Source organism: Melanerpes formicivorus, unplaced genomic scaffold (genome assembly GCF_026170545.1).
Source record: "Melanerpes formicivorus ecotype bairdi unplaced genomic scaffold, bMelFor1.0.p_v2 SCAF_10, whole genome shotgun sequence".
Taxonomy (NCBI): domain Eukaryota; kingdom Metazoa; phylum Chordata; class Aves; order Piciformes; family Picidae; genus Melanerpes; species Melanerpes formicivorus.
In genome coordinates, this window is record NW_027142362.1 from 12,632,216 (window position 1) to 12,658,947 (window position 26,732).

The window sequence follows — 26,732 nt, forward strand, 5'->3', positions numbered from 1 at the left end:
CTGCTATAAATATGAAAAAAAACCCCAACTCTCTGGCATTGATTTGGCCCAAAGGAAGCCTATGAACAGAGAAAGCTAGATGGAATGTTTCAGTTGCATAGACTAACCACTAGAAAATGCAGCTTCAGGTCAGCTGGAATTCATGCTGTATTTGGCAGACAATGCAGTCATGAAATTGAATCCCCAAAAGTAACTTTTGGAAGGAAAAAAAAAAAAAAGAAGAAGAAAGCATTTATGATGTTCTTGAAATACAGAATTTTTATTTAGCCTTAACAGCAACATTTGAAATTAAGTCTGTAGTTTCTGCCTAAGCAAGTATTTTTTTATTGGAACCCAAACTATTGTTCTTCTCTAGAGCAAACATTATGGATACCTTCTTTAGACTTACAGAGTCTGATTCTGTTCAACTCATTAGCATCTGTCTTTAAAGCAAGTAGTTTCAGAAATGGGTCTAGAACTGTTTTCTAGGCTTTGAGGGAGGCATTTGAGTATGATTTAAAAAGACAATTCACTGATTATACAAAACACTTCAGAGTGCATCTTAGCAATACTTTTTAGAATCCAACTTTAATTGAGAAGAACAAAGGTTTCCCATATGGAAACCAGCCTTATTCATTATGAAAGCCTTCAGAGTCCTAAAGTATGTTTAGAACCAGGACCTGTAGACATTAACAGATAAAGACATTAGTAAGAGTAGAGATTATATCCAATCATTGATGATAACAGGTCTGCTGAAGATGAACCTGAGATATAAAATGCCTCAAAAACTGAAGAGTTCATGGTAGTTACCTGATAAGACTATTGTTTTTATTCAAATCATGCATCATTCCAGGTCTCATGTCAGTTTGTTAGGACAGAAGGTGCATTAGAAAATTGACATGAATAGGTTTATATGCTGTTTGTAACAAAATTACATTGAAATAAATACTAGCATAAACTGAGGAATTTATAAACTAATTGCGTACTATTAATAAAACCTCAAAACATCAGAGAAAATTAACTCTGGTGTGATTGATTCTTCCATAGCAATCAAAAGACAGTAAATAAAACACCACATTGCATTATATCTGAATTTTCCATCAAGAGTGATACATGTGCATGTTCACTGCCAGTGTTCCCACGGGAATGACTTGAAGAGAACACAATTCCCTTAGTACCAGTGTGGCAGTCCTCTTGTTTCTTTCTCCTCTTGTCTGTTAAACAAATGGCAGAGCATGATCCATGGAGTCTCCTCTATGCAAGCAAGTCAGAATTTCTGTATAGTTCAATACTCTAAACATTTCTTTGCAGTTTTATCCCTTTAGTTCTTTTGGATTAACCTGTTTACCCCTTTGGCCTCTTTTGGCATGCCCTGTTAAGCCTGGATGGATGTGCTTGCCTTAGCCAAACTACTCATCGGTGTACATCAACAGGCTCAGCTATATGTCTGTATCCAATTAAAGTATCTATTTGCCCTGTACTTATACTAGTTTATTCTTTAGTCTTGTAAAGTCTGATAACACACTTTGATTTGATGTTCCCTAAGACAGAAACAACACAGGAGAAAATCTTTGGCTCGTGTCCTAATGCATTTATCGCTAGGAGGGAGGTATGGATATACTGGTATTTACAGGTATACACCTACTTCTGTATAGCTGTTCTGCCCCTGCTGTTGAGAAATGTTACCATCAGAACCTTCAAAGTAATAATAGCCTTTTGTTTTCACAAGTTCAGATGGCTTCTGGGTTCAGCTTCACATGTAGAGACATTCAGAGGCAGAAATTAACTTTACAGGTAAGCAAAGTGAAGCACACAAGATCATAGGTTGAGCAGGACGCAATCTTGGGTACAGAGCATTCTCTTCTGTGGTATGTTTTAGACATCCTATTGCAACACTTGTGGTCTGAAAATCCACAGTAAAATCATAGTTTGGTTTGAATGTGATAACAGCAGTGGTATTGCTAAGGTTACACAAAACTTTCCATTTCCAGTGAGGTAAAAATACAAAGTCTGGTCTGAATTAGAGAAGCTGCTCCTACCTCTTGCTGTGGGACTCAATAACTAATTGATTATTTTTTATTCTGGCAGGTAGTGCTAAAGAAATCATACTACTCTGAGTGTTTTTAAAGTTTAATGTGATAACACTACTTTAAAAGCTCCAGAACATCTGATTTTCTTCAGAATCCCTAAAATGGCAGCAATGTGTTATCTTTCCCAACAAGTGAACAGGAAGAATGTTGTACATTTTTCTGCTAAATGCTTACTTTTCATTTTGGTATTGCTATCACCAGTCAAAATCTACATTCCTACTAATGACAGCATTGGAATTTTACTAAAATAATATCTCTTAAGACAAGGGATAACAGTTCAGCAATTACGCTGAGTTGTTCAATACTTTAATGGGTGACCTCATATTCTGGTATCAACAGATCAGCATCTTGCTGCCTTTTGGTGCCTATTCATCTTAGTGGGAATGCTTTCCTGTTTGAACATTGCTGCAATCACCATTTTGTTTCAAAAAATGTTTGAATTCAGCTTTTTGGAACACTTTGAGGTACAGGTTGCAATCAATTTTCTCTACACATTACATTTCATATCAGCATGCTGTGCCCATTGTTTATGGAGACAGACTGATTTTAAAGCATTCAGGCAAAATACAGAAACTAGGTGCAAGAAGAAAGCAAGAACAGATTGCTGCATTACTCTGATTTGGGCCAGAAGAAGCCTATGTGGAAAACCAGATGAACTAAAAAGAAATTTGCAAGCAGCAGTAGCAAAGGATTTAAATCAGGTGAGATTACAAATGCTTTGGAAGGTTCCTCTGTATAATCCAAGTTGCCACCTCTCAATGTATCTTTATGCCATGCACTGACCTGACCCTTTATTCAACCTAGACTTGGATGACATTTGTTCTACCTTCCAGGAAAGGAATTGTTTTTTGCAGCTCCCTCTCTTATTCGTTTTGAGAAAAGGATTAAATACTCCCTCTGACCAAGCAAACAGGCATGTTAAAGTGAAGCCACTTCACGCTCCTGGCCAAACAAAGAACAAAAATACCCACAATAAGCAAAAGCAGATGGCTTCAGTGGCAGGAAATGAATGAGCCAGACTGCAGGTAAAATGGTTCTCTGAACACATCGCGGAGGTTTGTAATGACAGGTTGTTATCTGGGGCCTCCCCGCAGAAGGCCAGATGTCTTCTGTTGTGAAAGGAGATAGATAGAGATGCTCTTCCTTTTCCTCCCCCTTTAACTTATGGCTGTTTAACTTACTGCTAATGGAAACAGAAGCCTGTTTTCCCCCTCGCTCTCTGATGTTTTTGGAAACAGAAGAGATAGTGAAGGGGTATTCTGATATGAAAGAGAAGGCCCAGAACTGGCCTTTACCTCCCCATGACCCCCATTTTAAAGAACAGGGAGGTCAGTACTGCTAATTGCACTTGAAAGGATTAACCACTTGATCGCTTTCATTTGGTGGAACAAAATTATTCTTTAGTCTCAAAGCTGGAAAAACATATCAGCGTTATTGAGACAGTGTGAGGTGGATGACTTGGTTGGTTTGGCTTCTTGTACCAGTACTGAAATGAAGTAGAGGATTTAAATACTTTTACAGGGGGGAGAGCAGGAGATTGAAGAAGGTGGAACTACATCTGCTGCTCAGACAGAACAGATTTGCAGCAGAAGTGACAATAACCACCTTTCTGCCCTCGTAAAAGGTTCTAACAGGAATATCAACAGACCATAATTAATGACAAATATTAGATGTGCCTCTGTCACTTGGTGTAAGAACGACTCTTGCATTAAACTGAGGCTGCACTGGAAGGAAAAGAATTTGAACCCGATTCCTAGACACAGCGTTCCAGATTTGGAGTATTTGCTGTACAGTGATTTCACCTGAGAATTAAAATTAATTTACTTTTGGAAGAGCCTCTTAATTCCCATTGTTCAAATAAAGTGAGGTACACAAAACTTAAAATTGGAAACCATTTTTAACCTCATGAAACTCTTTTCCAAAAGTAACAAAGAACAGCTTATATAAGCTTTTTATCTGACCTCTGCTTCTTAAATAAAAAAAACATGTTTTCAGGGAAATGTCTTGGAAGTAACTCCCCCTCCCCCCCTCCATGATTTTTCTCTCTGGTTCTTGTAAAACATTAGGTCAGTGGGTTCATTTTATTTTTGTTTATTTAAAGTGGGTGAAAGTTTCCTCCTCAAGTGTTTTTTTTGAAAGAAAATATTACAACAATCTTTGTTTAAGAAATACAAGAACCCATGGAAATGTCAGAAGACTATCACAATTCGTGCCGAAGGAAATAGCATTAATCATTGTAAAATGCCATAATAACCTCTCAATAGCATTAAGAACCAAATGAATAAGAATGAGTTGTTTCAATGGCATTGAGACATGACTGCCAATTTTTCTCATGCCTGGCACATGACCTCAATAGATACATAGGATCTTTCTCACCCTATCTTCCATCCCGTGTTTCTTGTGGTGCTGCTACAGTTTGTGCACACTTCACGTGCACTCATGTCGCTTAACTTAAAAAAGGAGATGTGTTTTGGTTGTACACTGAAATACGTTTTTTATGTGCAATTAGTTGTGCAGATAACAAAACAAACCTGAGGATGAGTAAGACTTGCAGAGAAGAGTGTATTTGTATCTCATGTTTTAAGGAATATTAATTTTGATTTCAGCATTTTGAAAGGTTCAAAAGCAAAGTACAGCTCAGTTGTTTTGAGCCTGCACGGACTGCTGTTAGAGAAAGATTTTCTGGAAGTGTTTTTCAAGGTGAGAGCGCCCTTCTGGAAGGTATGCTACAGGTCATTTTTGCAGGAAAACATGCAATAAAAATTTTACAATTTTTGTTTATGAAATTCCGTAATTTTCCAACTTGTCACTACAAGAAGATTTGTTTTTTTCTTAGGCAACACACTTCTGAGAATATTCAGAAATAATTAGCCTTCTTGTCCCTCTTAAGGAAATGTGGGTTTTTTCCCCACTTTAAGACTGTAAGTTTTACAGACGTGAATGTTTCTGGCAGAACACCTAGTACAGTAAAAATATATTCATACAATTCTGCTTGTAAAGATACAGCTTAGGTCTATTACCTCTGTCAGCATTAGCTATTCTAGTATAGCTTGGCAAAGTCACACTTGTATAATTACATTCTGACAGCAGTGCTACACATATCAGCAAAAACTTCATCAGCATGGACAAACTGTCAGCTCTTCAATTTTGCACTATTACTGGCCAAAGAAAAACCACAGCAGATGCATAGTCTGCATAATTTAAGGAAGTCTCATCAGAACTCTTGTGGTCAGAACTTTCTCTTCGGTCCTGCAAAAAGACCTACATTTTCAGACAACTGCTACAGTGCAATGAGCCCTTCCTGCTGCTTGGAATGCAAGTATGTGGCATCTACAAAATGTTCCTGCTTTATGATAGGGCATATTGACATTTGTTATGGTATCATAATAATACACTGAATGTTTGAAGCCTAAAATTTATCTTGAATGTACATAATTTGTATTTTATTCACTTAATGTAGCCTTTCATTTTGTATTGCCCCCCTCCCCCCTTAAACACCATCTTAATAATTTCAGTAAGCTCCAGATATTATGTGTGTGAAATCATTGTTGGGTAAAACACAAAGAAAACACCTGAAACAGTTAATAATAATAAAAAGCTAATATGTTAATTCCTTTTTACACTTAGAAAGATCACTCCTTATGCCAAGAGGGGCCATGTCCTCCTTTCTATCCTCCGCAGGAAATGCTCTCATTGTGATGGGCATTGTAAGCTCTGCAGGTGCAAACACACCAGTATTTAGCACAGAAGTGTTTTCAAATCAGTAATTCTAATCAGACTGCTCATCTTGAGTGGTTCCTCAACTTCAGCTGTACAGGACACGAGGTTTGCAGCTTACTTCTGGACAAACACGCTAGCCATTATTAAGAGTACCATCTATTTGCAGATTTCAGTTAGTGTGTTTGTGAAGTTTATCACTACAAAGAAACAAAATGAAAGGTAGTTTTACTTACCTACAGACAGACAGCTTACTCTTTCCCTGCACAGCCCTTGGCATTTTTAATCAATGTGTACATAAATGAAAAGAAAAAAAGCAGATTATCATATTGTCCTTTGTAGTTCTCTTTCAAAATCTCCTGATGATAGTCCACAAGGAAATAATAAATTGCTTCTATTGTGGAAAGGTATGTATCTGGCTTTCCCTTCTGATGACGCCAAAAGCAAGTTTTCCTTGTCTTCAACTCAATTTGCAGCAAGCCTGTTAAGAAAAAAAGATGACAGATCAGACAGTATAGATTGTCAGATGGATGAGATGCCAAACAAGTATTTAGGGTTTTTTTCAGACTTGGTTGCTAGCCTGCTAGATGCCTGCATGCATAAAAATGGAGGCAGTAATTTTCTTCTCCTTTGTGGATCACTTTGAGATTTGATGAAAAAAATACTGTAAGTTCTAGGTTACCATTCTTTTATTTGCAATTAAAACTTACAGGTTGTCCTTTAATTCAACAGCCCTCAGTAAACTGCAGGATCTCTTCAAGTGGGAAGAGTGAAACCCATACCTAGGAAGACTCAGCAATGTCCAGAAAATTATTAACAAACTTAATCTTTTGCAAAGCTAAAGTGTTAGTTTTGCTGAACTGAGGAATATTTGCTAAGAGCCAGGCACTTTTTGTTAGTATAATGTATTGGCTAATTAAAGTCCCATTACTAAAATACTTCTGCTTATTAAGTAACAGAAGTCTCACTGGGATTACTCAGGAGTACGGCAGAATCTGGTCATTAATTTTATTAGAAAGTAGAAGTATTCCCACATGAGATGAAAGAAGGAAATTTGGTCTCTATGGCACAGGAAAATATCCTAAACTGTTTTATTATTCAGATTGATTTTAAACATGTATCTTGGGTTTTATGCTCCTTAAGATACACAAACTACTCAAGATTAAAACCACCTTAACGTGTGATTACTGTGTAAACAGGATGGATAGCTGGATTATAAAGAACAGCACATACATCTGTTAAGAATTTCAGGACCAGGTTGTAAAATTCTTTTTCCAAATGTTAAAATTGGATACTATATGTGTGTCATGGGACAGTTTTGTACAAGCAGTAGTATAAATAACAACATGGTGTAAGAACTGCTTGGAGGTTAAGGGCAGAGAAGTTTGGACAGAGAAATTTCTGTAAGGTCCAAATTCAGGAGTACAGACTGGCCTGTAGCCCAGCACTTGTAATTCTGTACTTTTCACCTTCTAACTGTGTTTAATTTTTTGTAGTGTCATTACAAGATGGATTTAGTTGTTTGCTTTGCAGTTGGTAACGTATCTTGCATAGTAAAAGAAATCTGTCCTACAGGGTTTTGAAGAAAACCTGAACAGGAGATTTCATCACTGATTTTTAATTTTACTGTTGACATTTCAGAACCAAAAATTCAAAATAATGCAGTCTAATTATTACCTCTAATAATCATATACATGTATATCAAAATAGTAATGAGAAACTGCATCAAGCTTGTTTCCCACAAGAAGTTTCAAGACCTGAATTCTCAGACCTTACCAAACCGAAAACTTTCGTCAAATTCAGCAATGTTTCCACCTTAACAGCACTAAACTAAATTTAGGAGGCAATTCCTCCAATGTAAACTCCCACGTATTTGTGTTTTGACTACATCCAAAAGTTCCTTGAAGCCAAGACCACAATTTAGCAATAGCTTAATTTATCTTTCTGATAAATTGGACTTTTAAAATGCTTTCGTCAGTGGAAAAGATGCACTTAGCGTGGAAGCGGGCTATCAACTTTATATGTGATTTAAGTATTTTATATGTAAGAAAAACTGCTTACTAGGGTGTGCTGTGCACTGGACCCTACGTGAAATTTCACAGACTACTTACATGCGAGATGAATGTTGCCTTGCTGTCTGGTCACTTATTAAAGAATCCCCTGTGTGTATAATGTATTGGCTAATTAAAATCCCGTTACTAAAATACTTTGCTTAACACAAAACATGCTCTATCAAATAAACTGGAGTATTGCTGTAAAGATTAGGGTAAGTGCATGTTGCAAGTTACTGTAAAGTATATGGAACTTATTTTTAAAGGATGAATTTAAGGAAAGTTGACAGGCAGCCAGAGGAACCGATGATTTCCGTGGATGGTTATGCAGTCTATCAGTTAAAAAAATTAATGACTGGGGTTATTTTGGAGCATGCAAATTATATGACATTAAAAGTAACAGAGTCTTTTCACAGGAAGTCTTCCAAAGCCCTGAAACAGGTTGTTCAATCTTTCATGTATACTCAGATACAGGGTTAGGTATACATTGTATGATGCTCAACTATTATATAGACTTATCTTTCCCTTAATCATTTCTAGAGCAAAAACATCTCAGTATATTCTTTTTTTTTTACCTTGGAGTCGTTCATCAGTTATTATTTTATTTGTTTGATTCCAGGTACTGTCAATAAATATTATTTTCTTCAGTAGAGTGCCTTCACTCTTGTTGCTTGAGATGCATTCATTTTTCTCCTCTTCAGGTTCTATTTTTGCTTGCTTAAGAAACGGCTCTCTGGAACAGTCATCGTCATTATCAGAAACATTTTTCTTAACGTACTTTTGGAGATGGAAAGCAATATCTTTTACTGAAACTGAATTGGGGCCAGGAAATACAAGTGCTATCTGAATGAAGAAAATAAACAAATTTTAGTGTCAGTATAATCTAATAAACCACCAGAAACTATTTCAGTAAAGAACAGACATTTTCTATCCCTGCCCACAAACATTTGTCAGGACAAAATGAAAAAGTAGCTCTTAAAAACATTCTACTATCTAAAAGGATATAAGACTACATTAAAATAATGAATAAAGATACTTACTGGAGATCTTTAACTCAATGTCACCTCCATGCTTCTAGTACCAACACTAAGCAAGATAACAGCTGAGCCCTGAGGAAGTTCAAATGCTACTTGACATTGCAGTATATGGGGCAGGGAGGCCATAAAGAATAGTTCTCAGTTTCATTCATAAATTTTAGATCAGAATAAATAATCTTGTCTGCCCTCACACCCAATGTAGGTTCTACAACTACCTGGCATGAAAAAGGCCAGTGATGGCTTTATTTAGTAATCTTTCAGTATCTTATTGCAGCATTCAGAACCTGTGATGTGGAAAGCCTGGACAACACAAAGTTGCTGCAATCTCTTCCCATTTTTGCCTGTTTCCCCATTGCTCCTTCTGATTTTTTTTCAGCTCCCTGCTTCTGCCACCTGTGCTTTCCTTCATGGAGCATTACTTGATGAAAATATTATTATCTTCTTCATGTAGCCAAATAATGAAAGTGTTAATTATGACATGAAATGTGTAAATACTAGATTTCAGATTAATCACACCATTTCAATGTGCACATAAATACAAACTCGTAGCTTGCCTTTTCTCAGGCTGTGTGCTGACTGTGCCATTTTAGTAGGTTTTCACTTTTTGATAGTGAATGCTAAAACTTTAAAGTAATTTAAATACTGCTACAGTTTTTCTAAGCTCTGGAAGCCAGTCCATAACCACTGTGCATTTGTAGGCCCACGCTTTGACAGAGCACAAGACAAAGTGAAATGGATTAATGGAATGGTGCCTGCCCCCCGCCCTCTCCCAGTAGAGTGCAGTACTACTACAGGGGCAAGTACAAAAGATACCTCTGCATCTCCCCAGCCATCTATACAGAATTTCTTACTTCATGTCTTTTTTCTTTATATTCTGGAATGCAAGGGTATTTATATATTGTAACATCATCAGGTGCCAGTAGCTTAGCATGCACAGCAGTGCTTTTGCCATCTGTTTCATTTGGGTGTTTAATAATGTCAATCTTCAAAGGCAACTACAGAAAGAACAAAAAAAGCAATATTGATGGTCATACATTCAGGTACAAAAACTTGTACAAACATTTATGGCAAATTCAGGAGAAATCCCTATGGGCACATAATTAAGATATATTTAAAATTTTTTGACACTGTTTTTGTTTTAATGGGTTTAGAACTAAACCAGAGGCAAGTGACAAGAAGCACCTGTTACATGCTCTCAGTTCGTGTAAATAACTAAGTACAAAATGAATGCAACTTGCAATGCTGCAATAGTAGTGTGGTGAAACATTGAGAAACAGTATCAGTAAAGTTAAGTAAGAGGTGGTCTTAATTTGAGCAATAAAATGGTCCTAAATCTGAATAATTCACCCTACTGCAAAAATTGCCATTTCAATGAAAATGCACCCGAATTCAGCATGTCAAATTTCCACAGTACCGGTAAAGCATTTTCGCAATGCTTTCAAACTACAGTGTCTTCAAAAATGAATTTGAGTTTCTAGGTCTTCTTACAAAATGCTTCAGTCTTCTCTGATGTTTTTTCCAAGTGTTTCATCTATAAGGCATTATGCTTTTTACTCTGGTTATGTAAATTACATGGCTATGATGTTTAGGAATGCCTTTTAGCTCACTTTTTATGTAAAATTCACCTGTGGTTACGGATAAATCACGTTCTTTCTTCACAATATAATCTGTTGTGGCTAGAGTTCTTAGAAACTGAAGAACGACATTTCTGTGAAGAAACTTCTAAGACCTAAGTGAAAACATAGTCATTTGAATGAGAAGCTGACTGACTTCAGCTTATCTTCCCATCTACTAAATACTTAAATATTGCTGTGAGGACCAAAACACTGTCAGAGTTGGTACATGTAATTCCTCAAAGAACAATAACTTAATTAACTGCAGTTTAATTATACTTACAGCCATGCTAATCACGTACATTCATAAAGAATGAGTCAGCAAAATGTTCATAGACAGTCTGTTCTCCATCCCTGGAAACTACAAGGCACAAGAAAAACGATAAAAACCCCGTAATACTAACCTTCACAGTTGGAATTTCTTTGGTAGGGACAGTTTCGACAGGAACAAAGCATGTATAACAATAAAACATCCTTGAACTACTGCATCGAGGGCATTTTGACCTCCCACTCTTTTTTGCCTTTTCAAGTACTTCCTGTGATGCTAACTGTAATTGTTGAAGCGGGCTGTCTTGAAATGACGATGGAGTCTGCAGTCCTAGACTTCCCAAACACTCGGTATTTCCTTTTGGTCCTCCAGAATTTTCTTCATTTAAGAGTGTAGATGAATTTAAAGACATGGTTAGCTGAAATGCAATTATATTATAGTTGTGACATAAAAATCCAATATGTTTTGTTCTGTATATCCTATTTAGCAAAATAGACACATCCAAGGTATTTCCAATAACAGAAAGAACAACACAATAATCTCATTCAGTTGTTATTGCAACAAGAACTCCAAACACATTTCAGGACAGCATGAAGGAACTTGAGGTCTGTAGCCTTAATGCAGTCATTTTACTAAGTCATCCTACTCTACTCATGCAAGTTTTGTCTATTGGTGGCATCATCATCTAAAAGCTTACGAAAACACTGGTAGGCACTGTTACCGGGATGAGCAGTCCCATTACTCTTTGTCATGGCTACTGACAATGAATGAAATGTCTACAGAAAAGAAATCTGTAAATGAAAATTTCATTGTGCAGCTTATCCTGAAATGTGTTGTGTGTGGGCAAAGCCAACTACCTGAATGAAATCCCTGTGGACAGAACTTCATGAGATAAAAGAAATCCTCCAGGACTGAGCCTTGAGGCTGGCCAGATTAGTGTCAGGGGCTAAAACACTACTTTGGTGATACATGTGTGTGATAGGAAGTGCTGACCCAATCTGGACGCCTTGATGGATTTTTTTTCAGGCTTCCTTCAGTATAGATGCCTCACTCTCTTCAACCAGCACTGTGCACTCCGAGCAGTGTATCAGAAACAGGACTGTATGCCCATGCCTGATCCAGGCAGGCTCAATATTGCTGTGCACATAGATTCATAGACAAAGTTACACGTGTAGTGAAACTCTCAGGACTAGATAACTCAGCATCCTCTCTGGTCATCAAAGCAGCCTACAACCAGGAGCATGCACAGCCTGCAGCATTTGCACTCTCTGTTGCATCAGTTAAAAAATTAATTCTTGGTGTTTACTTACAGCTATTTTAGGTTTACTTTTTCGTGTCAAAGATCACACTTGTGAAAGGATCTAATAAAAGTCATGCTTAACAAAACCAAATAAACAGTAATTCTTGAGATGTGATCCAAAATTAAGTGTTAAATAAAACCAAGTGAAATTAATTGGAAAATAACAAAACCGGGGCACTCATTTAAGTTTCCAATCAAAAAATTAAAACTAAGCCCAGAAGAAAGTCTGTTATTTTCTGAGAAAATTAAATATTGGTGTATGCTATGATGCCTTCTGCTCCCCTGCCAACAAACCCCAATTTCTGAAAGGTCGGGGATGTCTATTCACATAAACACAAAATCTAATACGCATACAAACTTTATACTGCAATTTGCTTTTAAATGCCTCTGAGATGAAGCAAATATATCTCAGACTAACCCATACAACTATCAAGTTTCCTCAAGAAGCAAAGAGGGCGAGAGGCCATATAATTGGACATGCATTCCCAGCCTGCAAACTGATTCTTTTCAGTATAGTATCTTATGGCAGTGTGCTATTCGAGTATGACACCCTGAAGCACTTTCCCCATTGATACTGACAAGAGATATGCTGTTCTAACGGCACAGACACACCTTTGTGGTCTCCAAATAATAGCTGTTCACCAGGTTACAGCAATATACATACAACATGCTTTTCGAAAACCAGCAACGGTTTACCAGACTTCTGAGACCCAAATCTCGAGTCAGACATAGAGCTTTAAGATCGTAAATAACAACTCCACCTACATCTGATCTCCAACTTCCAGATAAATCACTGCCGCTGGAGGTTACCCTTCTTACTCCAACTAATTCTAGGACAACTCAAAAACTGTCGGGACGTGGGGGTTCTGTGTAAAGTTCGCCAAGTGCCAGAAAGCCCGGTCATCGGTTGCTCTTGTGTGCTTGCTCATCCCTTTTCATTATTGCCTGCTGAGCGATGTGGAAGCAACACGGTTGGACCTCGGTGACAACAGCTCCCGAGGCGGCGGATGTCCGGGGACAACGCGGTTTGAATGTTTACAGGTCTGGGAATTTCCGTGGCAAGAACGCCCCACGACAGCGTAAAACTAGCTGTGGGGAATGCAGCAGAGCAGTGAGCAACCGAGGGAGAAAAGTCGCCTCCTGCCGCAGGTTACCCTAGCCGTCAGCCCCAGTCCGGAGCGGCCCCGGTCTTAGCGGCCCCATTGCGAAGAGCTGCCCCACCGCCCCGCGCACGTCCACGCCGCCCCATCACAGGCCGACGGGCTGCCGGAGATGCGCTGCCTCCGCATACGCTCCCTCCTCTCTCCTTCCCCCCCCGCTCCCCTAGCCTCGACGCCCTCGCGGTAGGCGAAGAGCCCCACTCCGCCCCGGTCCTCACCCGCTCCCTCGGCCCCAGCCCCACCACGGACCAGAGGGCGGCCTGGCTCTTCTGTGGCCCTCACCGGCCCCGGAACGAAAGTGTCGGGCTCTGCCGCCGCGGGGAAAACGGGCCGGAAGAGCGTGCCCGGGAGAGCGCTTTTCGGTGGGGAACGGTTGCTAGGGGCGCTGGGGAAGGCGTGCGCCCGGCCTGAGGCAGCACGTGCCGCCTGCGGGCGCTGGCGGGCCGCGCGCGACAGCAGCAAGCGACAGCCTCATAGACGGAGGGACAGACAGATTGACTGACAGTGACGGAGAGACCGACAGCCTGACTGACACTGACTGACGGACTGACACTGAGAGATGAACAGGCACTGACTGACTGACACAGACTGACAGAACGACTGAGGGAGACACTGACACACTGACACTGACAAACTGACTGACAAACCAACAGCACAGAGGGCCTGAGGGTCTTGCCCTGGGCAGGTGCATGCCTCCCCACACACCCCGCTGCAGATGGAGCGTCCCCAGTGGAGAAGGATGGCTCGGAGAGGCACAGACAGTGTGTGGTGCTTAACCTTGAATCTTGTCGTTATTTGAGGGCCTCCCACCCCAAGCTGGCTTTTTCATCTTTTGTGTCATAAAAGCCTGAACAGAAACCACATCCCTTTACCTGATGGGAGAAGCCTGGCCTTTCCCACCAGGTTCCTTTCCAGGTCTCTCAGCCATGTGGAAGGTCCCCAAGGCTTCACTCCATGGGTTAATTCCTCCTCCATGGGGTATTTCCTCCTCCTTGGGAGGTGGTGCTGCCAGGCAGGCCCAATCCGCCAAGTGAGGAGTATCTGGAAATCACTGTCATGGGAGGTTGAAGGTTTGTGCTAAAAGCATCAGGAAATCTAGATTGAATCCAGGAATCTAAATCTAGATTTTTTTTACCTGGCTTTCCCTCTCTCACTTAGCACTGTACTTGCTGCATAATTACAGGTGACACCAAGGGCTGGAAGAATTGCATTGCTGTGTTTCTTCTTGTTTTGCATCTCTCTCTCTTAAGTAGGACATCTGATCTTTTCTGTGGAATTCCTTGGCCCGGGTGAGGGTGCTACTCTACAGTAGCATTTAGCCAATATTCAGTGTTCAGTAACTGCATATTTTTGGTTGAAGTGGCTAAACTAAACAGTAATTTTGGTACAGAGAATATTTCTCTCAACTTGGCGAAATAAAGTCTGTGATATATTAGTTGTAATAGCCTTAGGGGGAAATGTTGACATTGTAGGCAGATTTTATGCCAAACTTTGATCTCAGTTACACCCCAAAAACCTCACTGACTTCAGTGGTATTAAGTTCACTGTCAGAGAATTTCTACCAGCATTCTGTTGTTACTTGTGTTTTGACCTGACCCTTTTTTCATGCTAGCAGTATGTAACACATTGTGGTATTAGGAAAAGGCTACATGTCACTATCCATATTTTATTTCCTTATGACAATGCAGCTTGATGTGCAGTTATTTATTATGTCAAAATAACAAAATGTTTAGTGCACACAAAGAAAACTCGTATAATAGTTACTAAAATTCTTCCTTTCCAAACTTGATTATAGTATGTTTTTACTAAGTGTACCATTTCCTACTTTGTGTGATTTATTTGGGTGCTTAATCTAGAACTTTTTTGAAACAAACAGGGCCTTTTTATTATTGAACAGCTGACTCTGAATTACTCTTTTTTGTAGTTTTATTCCATACAATTGCACAAAAGCTGTGATATTCACAGAACCATTTTCAGGACTGGTTGCTATATAATTTTTCTTTGGGGTTCATAATTTCACAATTTACTAGAAAGGTAATTTTGTTTCAAACCAATATTTCTCACACCGGAAAGCTTGAGCTTTTTATTATACAGAACTCAGAAGGTACCAGCTGACTGACTTAATTCAAACTTCTTCTCACCCACAGCTCTTACATTTCTTCCAACTTCTACACAAGAACTGAATGTTAAGATAAGAGCAGATTTGCCCAGTGATTTGGCATTCACTTTTTCTTCAGTATGTATTTTAGAAATGGATAATAGGGTAAATATTTGGTGTGGAGATACTGGGAAGGAAATTTATTTTCTGCCTTTATGATGAAGTGTTCTTACATATTTTTCAAATTTTTAGCATGCTTCTCAACATCTAGGAATGTGTAGTATTCTTCTGTTTATTGGAAGAAATTACCATGAACATGCTCTATATATGCTGTAGTGATAGCCTTGAGTGTCAGTTTTAGTTATCAACAGTTTAAATATTTGCTAGTATATGTTATCTTAATTTTTCAAGAACGTCTCCCACTGTATGCCAGCAGAAAATGCACAAGCCTCCTTTTACTTTTGAAGAATTCTTACGGTCACAAGATATGATGAAGTTGACTGCATATTTTAAGTGCTCTCATGTATGGTGAACACGCAGGAGTCAGGTTCTGACAAAGCCATGTAAATATAAATAATGATACTTCAGTCAGAGCATAGATTGTATTTCCAAGAGCCTTGGGCACTGGAAATGAAGAGGTTTGCAGAAATGACAAACCTTATAGAATCATAGAATGGTTTGGGTTGCAAGGGACCTCCAAAGGTCATCTAGTCTCCGTTGTTAACTTTTCTTTTTCTTGAAGCTGAACCATAAAGGAAAAGTTTTGTCTTCTGTACAGCAGTTTTCTGTTGTTGGAAGTATGCTTGAGTGATAACACTGAATCAAGCTTTGTCCATAGCATTGCTAACATAACACAATGTCCTGAAGCCTGAAATGAGAAGTTCTGAGGAGCATGAAAGGGGGAATATCTAATTTTTGGTTTTCATGAGCTTCCTTTCTTTTCTTGTATTGATAGGGAAATCTTTGCACATGTCTTTGTATTTTATTAAAGAATTTAACATAATGTGGTTAGCAGTGATATGTCAGACTTAGATTCTCTGTGGAAGAAACTGAACATTCCTTTTGACCTGCCTATGTTAGTCTGCAAGTGTTGATTCACTCAGAGCCTTTAACTACAGAGATACGAGAAAAATTACTCCTTTGCTTCAAAACAGAACTTCTTCTAAGAAACAAAAAATGTTTGATATTGTGATAGGAGGAACATTTCATTATTTTTTTTTAAAGATGCATTTTTAGGAGGAGCAATCTGACATAAAAATGGAAACAGTTTGGGCTCATATCAAAGCAGAGTAGTAATATGTTTGAATTTTCTAGTTGGCTTTACTCACCTGTTACCTTTTTACTCAAAAATGATCTTACTTGCTGTCCTGCTATTAAGACAGAGCATGCCATTGTCTTTCAGCTAACTAAAGGGTTTAAAACCACATTTATTTCTCTGTAATAATACTTTACTGAGTTGTTTCAGAGAGTGACCAACTTGATGATTAACTTCAATGACTACTCTTGGTTTAAAAAATTTGCTCAAATATTGAAGCTGCTCATTTAAATTCTTTGCTGTAGCAAGGAACAGTTTCCCCCTATGCTTCCAAGGTGATTGTCAACAGGTGTCCTCTCTGAGAACTGAAATTGCACATTGGTTTATTTGTAATATATACATACATTTATACTGATATAACAACCCTTTATGCTGAATAAAGTTCACAGTTTTACCTAATTTAATCTTTACATTTGATTAATTTTCCACAGTAAACTGTTTTAACTACATACTGACTGCAGAAATAGTGGCTGGTTTCTGTCTCTCTTGATGAGCCTTATTCTTTGGTGGATAAGTTACAAAAAGATTATTCTTTCAATGCTGTGTGAATATGTTCTGTTGAATACCAGTCCACTCTCAGATTTGAAGAGGAGAATAAACACAGTATCACTGAACTAGAGAAGCACACTGAAAAAAAATATTCTCATTACAATGCGGACCAGCAGATCTAGAGGTACGTTGTACTGCCTTTGAATGGAGTACTGACAGACACTGGCTCAGATAAATCTTTTTTTTTTTTTTACAGCTTCTCCTCAGTTTGTGAGTGTGAAGTGTCAAATTTATAATGTTCAAAATTCTTATAAGCTAAAGTCCCAGTTCTGCCTGTGATTAACCTCAACTGCAGCAAGTGTAGGCCTTAGACTACCTTTTCACATAACTTTAAAGTACATCAGTTCAACATATCAAGAACTAATTTAGCTAGCAGGTTTATACCATCAAGCTTAATATAAACCTTTAGATCAAATTGACTGCTTATTTTACTTTGCTTACTTTGTGTAATGGTGATGGGGTTTATAAAAGGTATGAGTTTGGAATATTTAGATTAAGAACATAAATCAAAAGTGCATGAATTCCATTACCTCAGGTGATCACTGTGTTCTTCATTAGGAAGAAAAGGAAAATATTCACGTGGCAGGAGAATGCAGTTATGTACTCTGGCTTTGATTCAGTGCAGCACTTAGACTCTGTCTTAATTGTTGGCTAATAGACTTAACATATGCTTCAAATAATGCATGTTCTTAAGTGCTATTTTGAATCATTAACTACTGTGATATATATATATAAAACATCTGTTAATACATTTAGAAGAACAATATGGCTTTTGGTTCATATAATGTGTGAATAGTAACATTTAGAGATAAAACTATAATGTGATTTTAAAAAATGGTCTTGTCTTTCATTAAATATAATGACCACTTAAACATTAACAAATAATGCTTAATTCTGTATCCTAGTATTAGTCCTAAGAGACTTGTTCAAAGTATGTGATTTGTTGGAACCGGTGTGCTCCAGTTCAGCCTTAACAGGGAACTTTGACTTACACATTCCTTAAGCAACTTTTTGAGGAGTGAACTTGTCTACCAGGTCCTTCACAGAGCTACTTTCAAGCAGGTCAGCCCCTAACCTGGTGCAGATGGTTATTCTTCCATACGTGCAGGACCCTACACTTGCCCATGTTGAACTTCATGAAATTCACTTCTGCCTAACCTTTCCAGGTCTTGTTGAATAGCATGACAGCCTGGCAGGGTGTCAGCCATTCCTGACATTAATAATAATGATGATATCTTATTTCAGATTGTTGGTATATGAATATGGATAAGTAGTTTAAAACATTAGCCTGGAATGGAGACAAAAAACCTCTGAGCTGGCTATCCATGGCATTATTTCTCTAAAAGAAAAAGAAAGTGGCTCAGGCATTTCAAAATGTTTTTGGAAAAAAAATAATCAGGCAAAGTATGTTACCTTCTTTAATTGTTAAATTGTGCTGTATAGATCTATCTTGCTTTAGCTGTTTAGTAGCCCACAGCTGACTCAGTGGAAGTGTACTGCATTCTAAATATTTATTTTTGTAGCAAGATTAACTGGACTGGACCACCCAGTGGTCAATAATGATAAAGTCTTACTGCAAATATGCGGCATTTCTGAGAACCTGCTTGTGTCTCTAACTATTTATGGTGATACATATTAGATGCAGTTTTGGAACTCTTCCTGTGTAAGATGACTGAGGATGAAGCTAGACTGGTGTTTTTCCATTGAATTTAATTAAATATTTTCCCCCATTAAATTAAGCTCTGATGTCACTCAGTGTTTGAAAGCTTCTGTGCTTCAGAGTTGGAGTGGATAGGAGCTGAAGACCTATTTTAGAGTTGGTATGAGGAAGATACTGAAAATAAAGTATTATAGTTTTAAGATTATAGGCTCCGATCCAGTCCAGTCTCATTGCAGAGTCTGTTCAGAAGCACATCTTTTAGCCTGGAAAGTGCTTTGCTATTGCAGAATTAGCCAGCAAGGATCTAATCATACCCAGAGAGATAGCTTATAATTAAACTCATGAATGCATATTTCATGTCCCTGCTTTCTTTGTGTTACTGTGTAGGAATACTCTGGAAGACTCTATAGTAAGCACCTACGTGCAGTCAGGAAGAAAGCCTTAAAATTCAAGCCCTAAGCAAAACTATACTAATTTGTGGAAAAGCTGCTGAACATAGTAAGTTGGGTTTTTTGTTCTAACAGACTAAGGAGCTCTTTCCCAATAATTATTTGTAGATGGTCTTGACGGTGTCTCTCTATGAAAAATGGTCACTTTGTTTAAATATTCTTAAAGAATTCAGACTGTACCTGTCCTAGAAGTTTCTACTGGAAATAGTATTATATTACCATTAAGTATCTGCATGTTTTAACTAACAGTTTATGACTTTTAGATTGTACATGTCATTTAATATCCATTCCAAAATTTAGATTTAGAGCAGATTTCTACTTTTTAGTGCTTACTTACTTAGTTTTCATGACAATGTGGATTTCATTATCTTGTATGTTGAAGCTGGTTGACAAATGCAATAGAAATATGTTTTTGAAGTAGATATGAAATACAGAAATATTTCCTCACAACCTTTTTCTGTGTCAGTCACTATTTTACTGGGCAGAATTTTGTTTTTAGTTACAGACAGAGACAATTGTACATAGAAAAAGATCACCCTGAAAAATGTAATTTAGAGGAGGTTTGCATACTTCAAAGTTATATATGCACCAAACTCCAAGTGGGCCTTTAACTTGGAAGAGCTGGGTAAACGTAACCACTCTAAGTAGATAATGAATCAAATTAACTGAAATTTAGTCAGGACAGAAAAAAATTCAAAGAAACTGGGAGACCACTGCTATGGTACAGATTCTGTATGTGCATGAAAGTTTTGGTAAAGGAGCTGTGCAAAATTCTACTGGAATAAATATTGAAAACCACTGAATAAAGTAAATTATGTATTGCTGCCAGAATAATTCACAACCTCAACAAAACATATACAAATGTATTAAATTACCAGAATTGGAACAACCGCAGAGTAAGGATATTCACCCATGTGCAAAACCAAGCATAAGCAGAAGGGAGATAGCAAAAACCATCTTGGCTGGCTTCAAGTATGAGAATGTAACTATTTCAGTTAACAAGCTTGGATCCCAAACCTAAAATTGAACATGGGCATGAAAGTTTGCATGACTGAGACAGAAAATACAGCGATTTTAATTCCAGTGGGGAACATTCACTGGGTGATTTCAAAATTAGCATAAAACATTTTTCTAAAGTAACATTTTGTTTCTCAGGTCCAAACCCAAGGAAATGTGCATGGAAGAAATGGAATCTTGAAAGCCTTGAGCCTGCCACAGCAAATCATACGAGTAAAGGTGCTACTGTTAACATACAAGCTAGTGCATCTGTCAGTTCTACAACAGCCAGTAAGTCTTGTAAATATTTTAAAACACATAATACATGCAACTTCAGGCTTTTCAGAATTAAATCTAATTGTCAACATAAATTATTAGTAATCTTTTCAGGTTGTTCAGCAGAAAATCAAAACGGGATAGCACTAGAAAATGAATTGTAGATTTTGCTCAACCCTATGCATGTACTCCCAGTATACTGACACTTCCATTTGATTAAGGTATAAACAATATTACAGGGTATTTGAAGGAGCAGTTGATGCTCTGTCTAGTAAAATCTGATGGCTTTGATTTGTCAGTTCCTCTAATAGTAATGACATATCCTCTTTTTTCTGCTCCTTTCTCTAGCACGTTGCTCCTATTTGCAGTATGTCTTGCATTCTAGCCTGTAACTACTGCCCCTTTATCTTCCCTGGATCAGATCTTGACTTCTTATTCTTTCATGCTAGCCTGCTGTTCTTTCTCGTGGCCATTATCTTCACATGTTTTATTCCAAGCTGATGCTGCTTCTAGCTTGCTCCCTTTCTGAATGTTACCCAACATGTTGTTTCTTCAAACTAGCCAGCTTCTTCTCTTTCCCCTGCTTGAAATTAATTTTTCTTCTAACACCTACATCCAGCATTTTATGTTACCAATCTTCTCTTTTTTCCTTTTCTATCGTCTTCCTGCCTCAACCATAAAGAAACAAGTTTTCCCATCCTTGCTTTCTTTCCATAGGCTCATCTGCTTTTTTCTGCATGTAGATCATTCCCCAGTCACCAAGGTAGAAAAACATTATTTTTGTTGCAAAATAATCCAGAGAAAATGTGTGGGACAGAACTCACAAATTTGTGTTGTATGTGTGGCCAGGAGGGCCAATAGCATTCTGGCCTGCATTAGGAATAGTGTGGCCAGCAGGAGCAGGGAGGTCATAGTGCCCCTGTACTCTGCTCTGGTTAGGCCGCACCTTGAGTACTGTGTCCAGTTCTGGGCTCCTCAGTTTAAGAAGGACATTGAGACACTTGAGCGTGTCCAGAGAAGGGCAACAAGGCTGGTGAGAGGCCTTGAACACAAGCCCTATGAGGAGAGGCTGAGGGAGCTGGGATTGTTTAGCCTGGAGAAGAGGAGGCTCAGGGGTGACCTTATTGCCCTCTACAACTACCTGAAGGGTGGTTGTAGCCAGGAGGGAGTTGGCCTCTTCTCCCAGGCAACCAGCACCAGAACAAGGGGACACAGTCTCAAGCTGCGCCAGGGGAGGTTCAGACTCGAGGTGAGGAGGAAGTTCTTCACCGAGCGAGTCATTCGGCATTGGAATGTGCTGCCCAGGGAGGTGGTTGAGTCATCGACCCTGGAGGCGTTCAAGGGGAGATTGGACGTGGCACTTGGTGCCATGGTCTAGTCATGGGGTCTGCGGTGTCAGGTTGGACTCGATGATCCTCGAGGTCCTTTCCAACCTAAGTGATACTGTGATACTGTGATACTGTGATACTGTGTTATTTAAGACAGTGGAGTCTCTGATTCTGTGATTTTGCATTTTCTAGTTTCTAATTTGCTGCATAAAAAAAGGTGTCTTTAAGACAAGCTGAAGAATTATTTTAGAAATTCTTTAGTGATGAAATTTACCTGAATGAGAATAGATCTCTCTGTGCAAATTCCCCAGGCTCCTCACCCCACTCTGTTGCTAAGAGTCGTCCCACTCCCCAGCCCCTACTGTTTTCTTTGATAGCACTCTGAAATGTTTTCTCTACAGTTGTGTTAAATGCTTAGGAAAAGATAGAGGATCATCTCATGTATCTGTTAATCTAAAGGAGAGAAGGTTTGGAACATGCTGTACTCAGGAAATCCTGAATTAGTGAAGTACTCCAGACATGTCAGAGGAAGGGAAGTGTTCTGGCATGTACCATGATTCCCACAAAGCTTTTTCTTGTAATGTAGACGTAAGAGAACTGCGTGGGTTTTTCCCAGTGGAACAGCCTATCTGAGCAAAGCAGAGAGTTGCTCTTGAGACCTAGATCAATGATTTTGTCTCAACAAATGAACACAGATTTGTAGAATCTTCATATGCATTGGTTTTACACATCTGTTGTGGCTTAATTGAGTGAAGTATCCTACCGTTGTTATGTTTTGCTTGTTAGGTTTCCTGAAGAATTCTCCTTATTTTACTTCAATATTTCCTTTCAAGTGCAATTCAGAAAAATTGATGTGGTTTCTTTAATGGTGACAGTCAGTGTTACTCTCATCAAGTTACAGTCCTGAGAGGAAATTCTTGTTTCAGAATCAATTTGGTGTGTGTTGCTCAGTTTGCAGTACATTTTGTAGGAATAGAAATGTGTCCATGTTTTTGAACAGAGGAACATTTGGGTTTAAAAAACAATGTGCTTTTACAAAGCCTAAACCAGTGGAAACATTTGCGTGATTTTTATAAATAGCAATGGGTTTGTTTGGGTAATTGTATTTCCTCTTGGATCTTGGTCATTGTAGTACTTTACTAGTATATGAAAACAACAATAAGAAACTGAGGAGAAAGTGATTTTTTGTGAAGCAGGTTCAGTGGATCACCTCAGTTGTTGTTTATAGTAACACTTCTGACCTAAGGGAGTCTGTTTGAAAGGCATTACCTTGATGTTTCTCTCCAACATATAGTACTTGTTTTTTTCCTATGACAACAAAATAAAAGGGAAAAGCCTTACTATTTCAGCTCTTCCTGTTAATATCCTATTCTGTGATCTGCCTCATTGCTTTTGGCTTGCAGGACACTCACAATTTTATTTATCAATCACTTGTTCTCTTTTATGAGCACTGCAAAGTTAGTTGCTTGTTCAGATCAGCTGAACAAGCACAGCATGTTTTACACAAGAATTGAGTGTCCATGGTTTCCAAATATTTCCTTTCCTCCAAAGGTCTCATCTGGTGTTCCTGTGCTGTGCAATAATATTGCAGCAACTCATATAGACATAAGCAAGCTAACCTTTCAGCTAGTTGAACAGAGATAACAATTGAACTGTGACAGTGTGGTGTCATGTGTAGCAACAGAAGGCACTATTAATATGGGCAGAAACAGCAACATATCCTCTACAGACCTGTGCCCTGTTGTGATTAGTGTGGCAATTTAAAGGTTGTATGGGTGTATGTTTAATGTTTTAACACTGTGTCCCAGATTTGAAGTTCTTTTCCTTGCTTATTGAACAGGACATGGAAAATGACTTGCTTTAATAAGAATTTTGTGACAGAATCCAGTTTCAAAGGCTGGCACATAAACCATGAAAATTCAACAGTCAGTAGTCGATGACTTGATTCTTGTTTGTCCAAACTGGTGCTGTCCAAGGTAATAGTAAATTGTGTTTATGCTTAGACAGCCCTTAGTAATCCTGAATTCTGATTCAAATTGTACTACATAACATTATTATTATAAAAACATTTTCATAGTAATAAAGATATTACCGAATTAGTTAGAAGAAAGGGAGCATGATTCTTTTGCTCTGCTTGGCACTGGTGACAGGACTCCTGGACTACTGTGTTCAGTTCCAGGCTCCTTAGAACAAGAGAGACATAGACGTACTGGAAAAAGTTCAATGAAGGGCCACAAAGATGATTAAGGGACTAATGCATCTGTCCTGTGGGGAAAAGCTGAGAGACCTGTGGCTGATGAGTCTGGAGAAGGCTTCAGAAGGGATCATATCAATGTATGTAAATAACTGAAGGGAGGGTGCAAAGAGGACTAGCCATGTTTTTTTCAGTGGTGCCCAGTGACAGGACAAGAGGCAGTGGGCACCAACTGAAAGGAGATTCTAGCTGAACATCAGGAATCACTTTTTTAGTGTGAGCACTGGCACAGGTTGTGCAGTCAGATTGTGGAATCCCTCTCCTTGGAGAGGTTAAAGAAATATCTGGACACAATCTTGGGCAAATGTCTCCTGGTGGTCCTGTCTGAGCAGAGAGGTTGGACTAGACGACCTCCAGAGTTCCCTTCAACCGTTCTGTGATTCTGTGAAAAATGTGAGACAGAGATTCTCTTAAATAAAGGTGGAAAAATGAAACATGTTTGGTTGAGGTTCTTCCCTTCAGGAAAGGTGATATAGGCTAGAAGTAATGCGTTTGCCACTTTATGAAACCAGAAATATCTAATTAAGACATTACATAAGGATTTGCATGACTTAGTTAATATCACACTGTAAATATGTCAGTCCATTGTTGGCATGTGGTCAGAAAAGAGAGGTGCAAACCAAGTATTATCTGGGTAGTAGGGATAGCAGATAGCTACTTTTCTCATGTAGCTGAGCACATTATATCTGCTTCTTATTGGCATCTATTGAACTTCACAACTGAGTCAACCTGACACCTTCAAGTTATCACGAGGTACCAATATCCACCTTTTAGGTACCTGGTATACTTTCAAGTCTGTACTTCTCTGAAGAATGGTCAGTGTTCAGATCTTTAATGGTCTTTACTAAGATACTGTTTTAGAAATTACTTAAAAGTGAGGATTCTGATTTGATATTGGACAGTCTGAAAAAAACCAAAACCTTTGGGTGAGAAAAGTATGCATCTTCATTCTGTTTCTTCTGCTTTTCTGGTTAGCACTGAAGGAAAATAGATTTTTCTCACGAGGAAGTAATTTTCTCTGTTAAGAGTCAGTCTTTTCAAGTGCCAGACTTCTAAATAAAAGAGGTTTCTTAATGAAACAACTGATCTTGGTAAGCTAGGATCTGTCTTCCAAACAGAATTGAAGAAAATCTCCCTTTTTAAGTCTGGAATGTAAGCAGTTAAATTTCAGTGTCTGGAATGCTTGGGATTTACAAGCAAGCTCTCCTCAGCCAGGTATTGTGGAATTGTTTACAGAGCTCAAGTTTTAGCGCTTGTTAGTTTGAATACCATATGAATTTTATTTTGCTTTTCCAAATGTTTGTAATTTCATAATTACCTTCTGGAGTTGTATTTTACAAAAAAACTATTAATTTAAATGTATGGTGTTAAAAACACTTTGTAGGAATGTCACTGTCTGCATAGCATTAAAGTTAATATCCTCATACAGCTCCTCAAATATTTTCCCATCAGATTTGTTGCTTTAAAGACAGTCCTGATCTTTAGAAGTATTCTGCTAACAGCACGGAGAAGTGAGGTTTTTTTTTTCTTGCCAATAAATTCACCTTTTCTCCTGTTTTAAGTAAATATGATTTAAATAACTTCTAACTTTTAAAATACATCCAGTGATGTAAACAGTTGCATTCCTGCAATGTTTGAGTTTGGATCTCAACTCTAATGATGACTGTTTCCTATATTTGGGGAAAATAATGTAACCTGTCACTTTCATTATCTACTTATGTTAAATGTTATGAAATTACTATGTTTTTTTCAAATGTTAGTGTTGAGGAATTAGATTGCATAGGCTTCTGAACTAGTGGTTGAGTGCAGTGAAATACTCTTATTACTTTATTGATTTAACATTAACTTATATTTTGTTTCTGCTTATTCAGAAAGGGTGTACATCTTCAAAAAGTAATTTAAAACACAGGCAAGTGTATTTTACTAACTACTCCATTAATTATTTGGCAATCTGATTATTACAGATGCTATGCAGAGTGATGTTTTAAAGTACTTGCACCAGAACTAGAAGTGAAACCATATTGTACCATATCATATCTCTTAAAGGTCATGGAAATTGTCCAGTTGTCTTGGTTTTGTTCTGTGCTTTGGAATGTGTTTACACCATTTTGCATACCTTTAATGACATACAAGTTATTATAGATGAACTATGAGGCAAATGCGTCATTATTCCCCTAGCATTGTAAATGTTTATTTTGTATAGTTGTTCAGAGAGGTTGAATTGTACTTTAAATGTCTGGCTTGAGAAAAATAACTTTCATATGGAATCACGGACTCAGCTGTGTTGGAAGGGTGCTGCAGGTCTCTTGCTCAAAGTAGGGCCCATGCCAATTATAGACTAATTTGCTTAGGGCTTTGTGCAGGCAGGTCTTGAAAACCTCTAACAATGGAGATTCTGCAGTCTTCTAGAAATTCCACAGATGAGATAGGCTTATTTCTGCGTCACAGAGTATTTATCAGCACTAATACAAAAGATAAGCAAGTAGAGCCTTGTTAATTAGATTTAAAGAGCCTGCGTAATGGAGCAGTTTCTGGGAAATGCAAATGGTTATTGAAGGTGGCTAAAGAGAGTAGCCATTTAAACCACAGGAG

General features: G+C 38.2%; 1 protein-coding gene and 1 long non-coding RNA gene across 8 annotated transcripts; one reads left to right on the forward strand and one right to left on the reverse strand.

The window, feature by feature from the left end:
• Positions 1-245: 245 nt before the first annotated feature.
• On the reverse strand, positions 246-13,500 carry DTWD1 (DTW domain containing 1). 7 transcript variants are annotated; one of them, XM_068143756.1, is made up of 6 exons: positions 13,434-13,500; positions 10,892-11,173; positions 9,726-9,869; positions 8,413-8,680; positions 6,023-6,267; positions 246-659 (listed from the first exon to the last, which is right to left on the reverse strand). In XM_068143756.1, the coding sequence occupies exons 2-5, from the start codon at positions 11,165-11,167 to the stop codon at positions 6,038-6,040; spliced, it is 918 nt and encodes a 305-aa protein (XP_067999857.1). In that variant the 5' UTR covers positions 11,168-11,173; positions 13,434-13,500; the 3' UTR covers positions 246-659; positions 6,023-6,037. The 7 variants fall into 7 exon arrangements, with proteins under 7 accessions (XP_067999857.1, XP_067999856.1, XP_067999855.1 ...); XM_068143755.1 differs by having other exon boundaries at positions 246-1,193; XM_068143754.1 differs by having other exon boundaries at positions 246-4,519.
• A 3,649-nt stretch (positions 13,501-17,149) lies between these two features.
• On the forward strand, positions 17,150-20,567 carry LOC137444063 (uncharacterized). Its single transcript, XR_010988064.1, has 4 exons — positions 17,150-17,301; positions 18,083-18,239; positions 19,225-19,335; positions 20,442-20,567. It is a non-coding gene; the product is annotated as an uncharacterized lncRNA (long non-coding RNA).
• Positions 20,568-26,732: the final 6,165 nt, after the last annotated feature.

Bases quoted from the DNA above. Each gene is read 5' to 3' on its own strand.
- DTWD1 (XM_068143756.1), bottom strand. From the start codon at position 11,167: ATGTCTTTAAATTCATCTACACTCTTAAATGAAGAAAATTCTGGAGGA. The intron at 9,870-10,891 runs GTTAGTATTACG...TTCTTTCTGTAG, and splicing joins AAGAAATTCCAACTGTGAAG to TTGCCTTTGAAGATTGACAT. The intron at 8,681-9,725 runs GTAAGAAATTCT...TTCTTCATTCAG, and splicing joins ATAAAGAAAAAAGACATGAA to ATAGCACTTGTATTTCCTGG.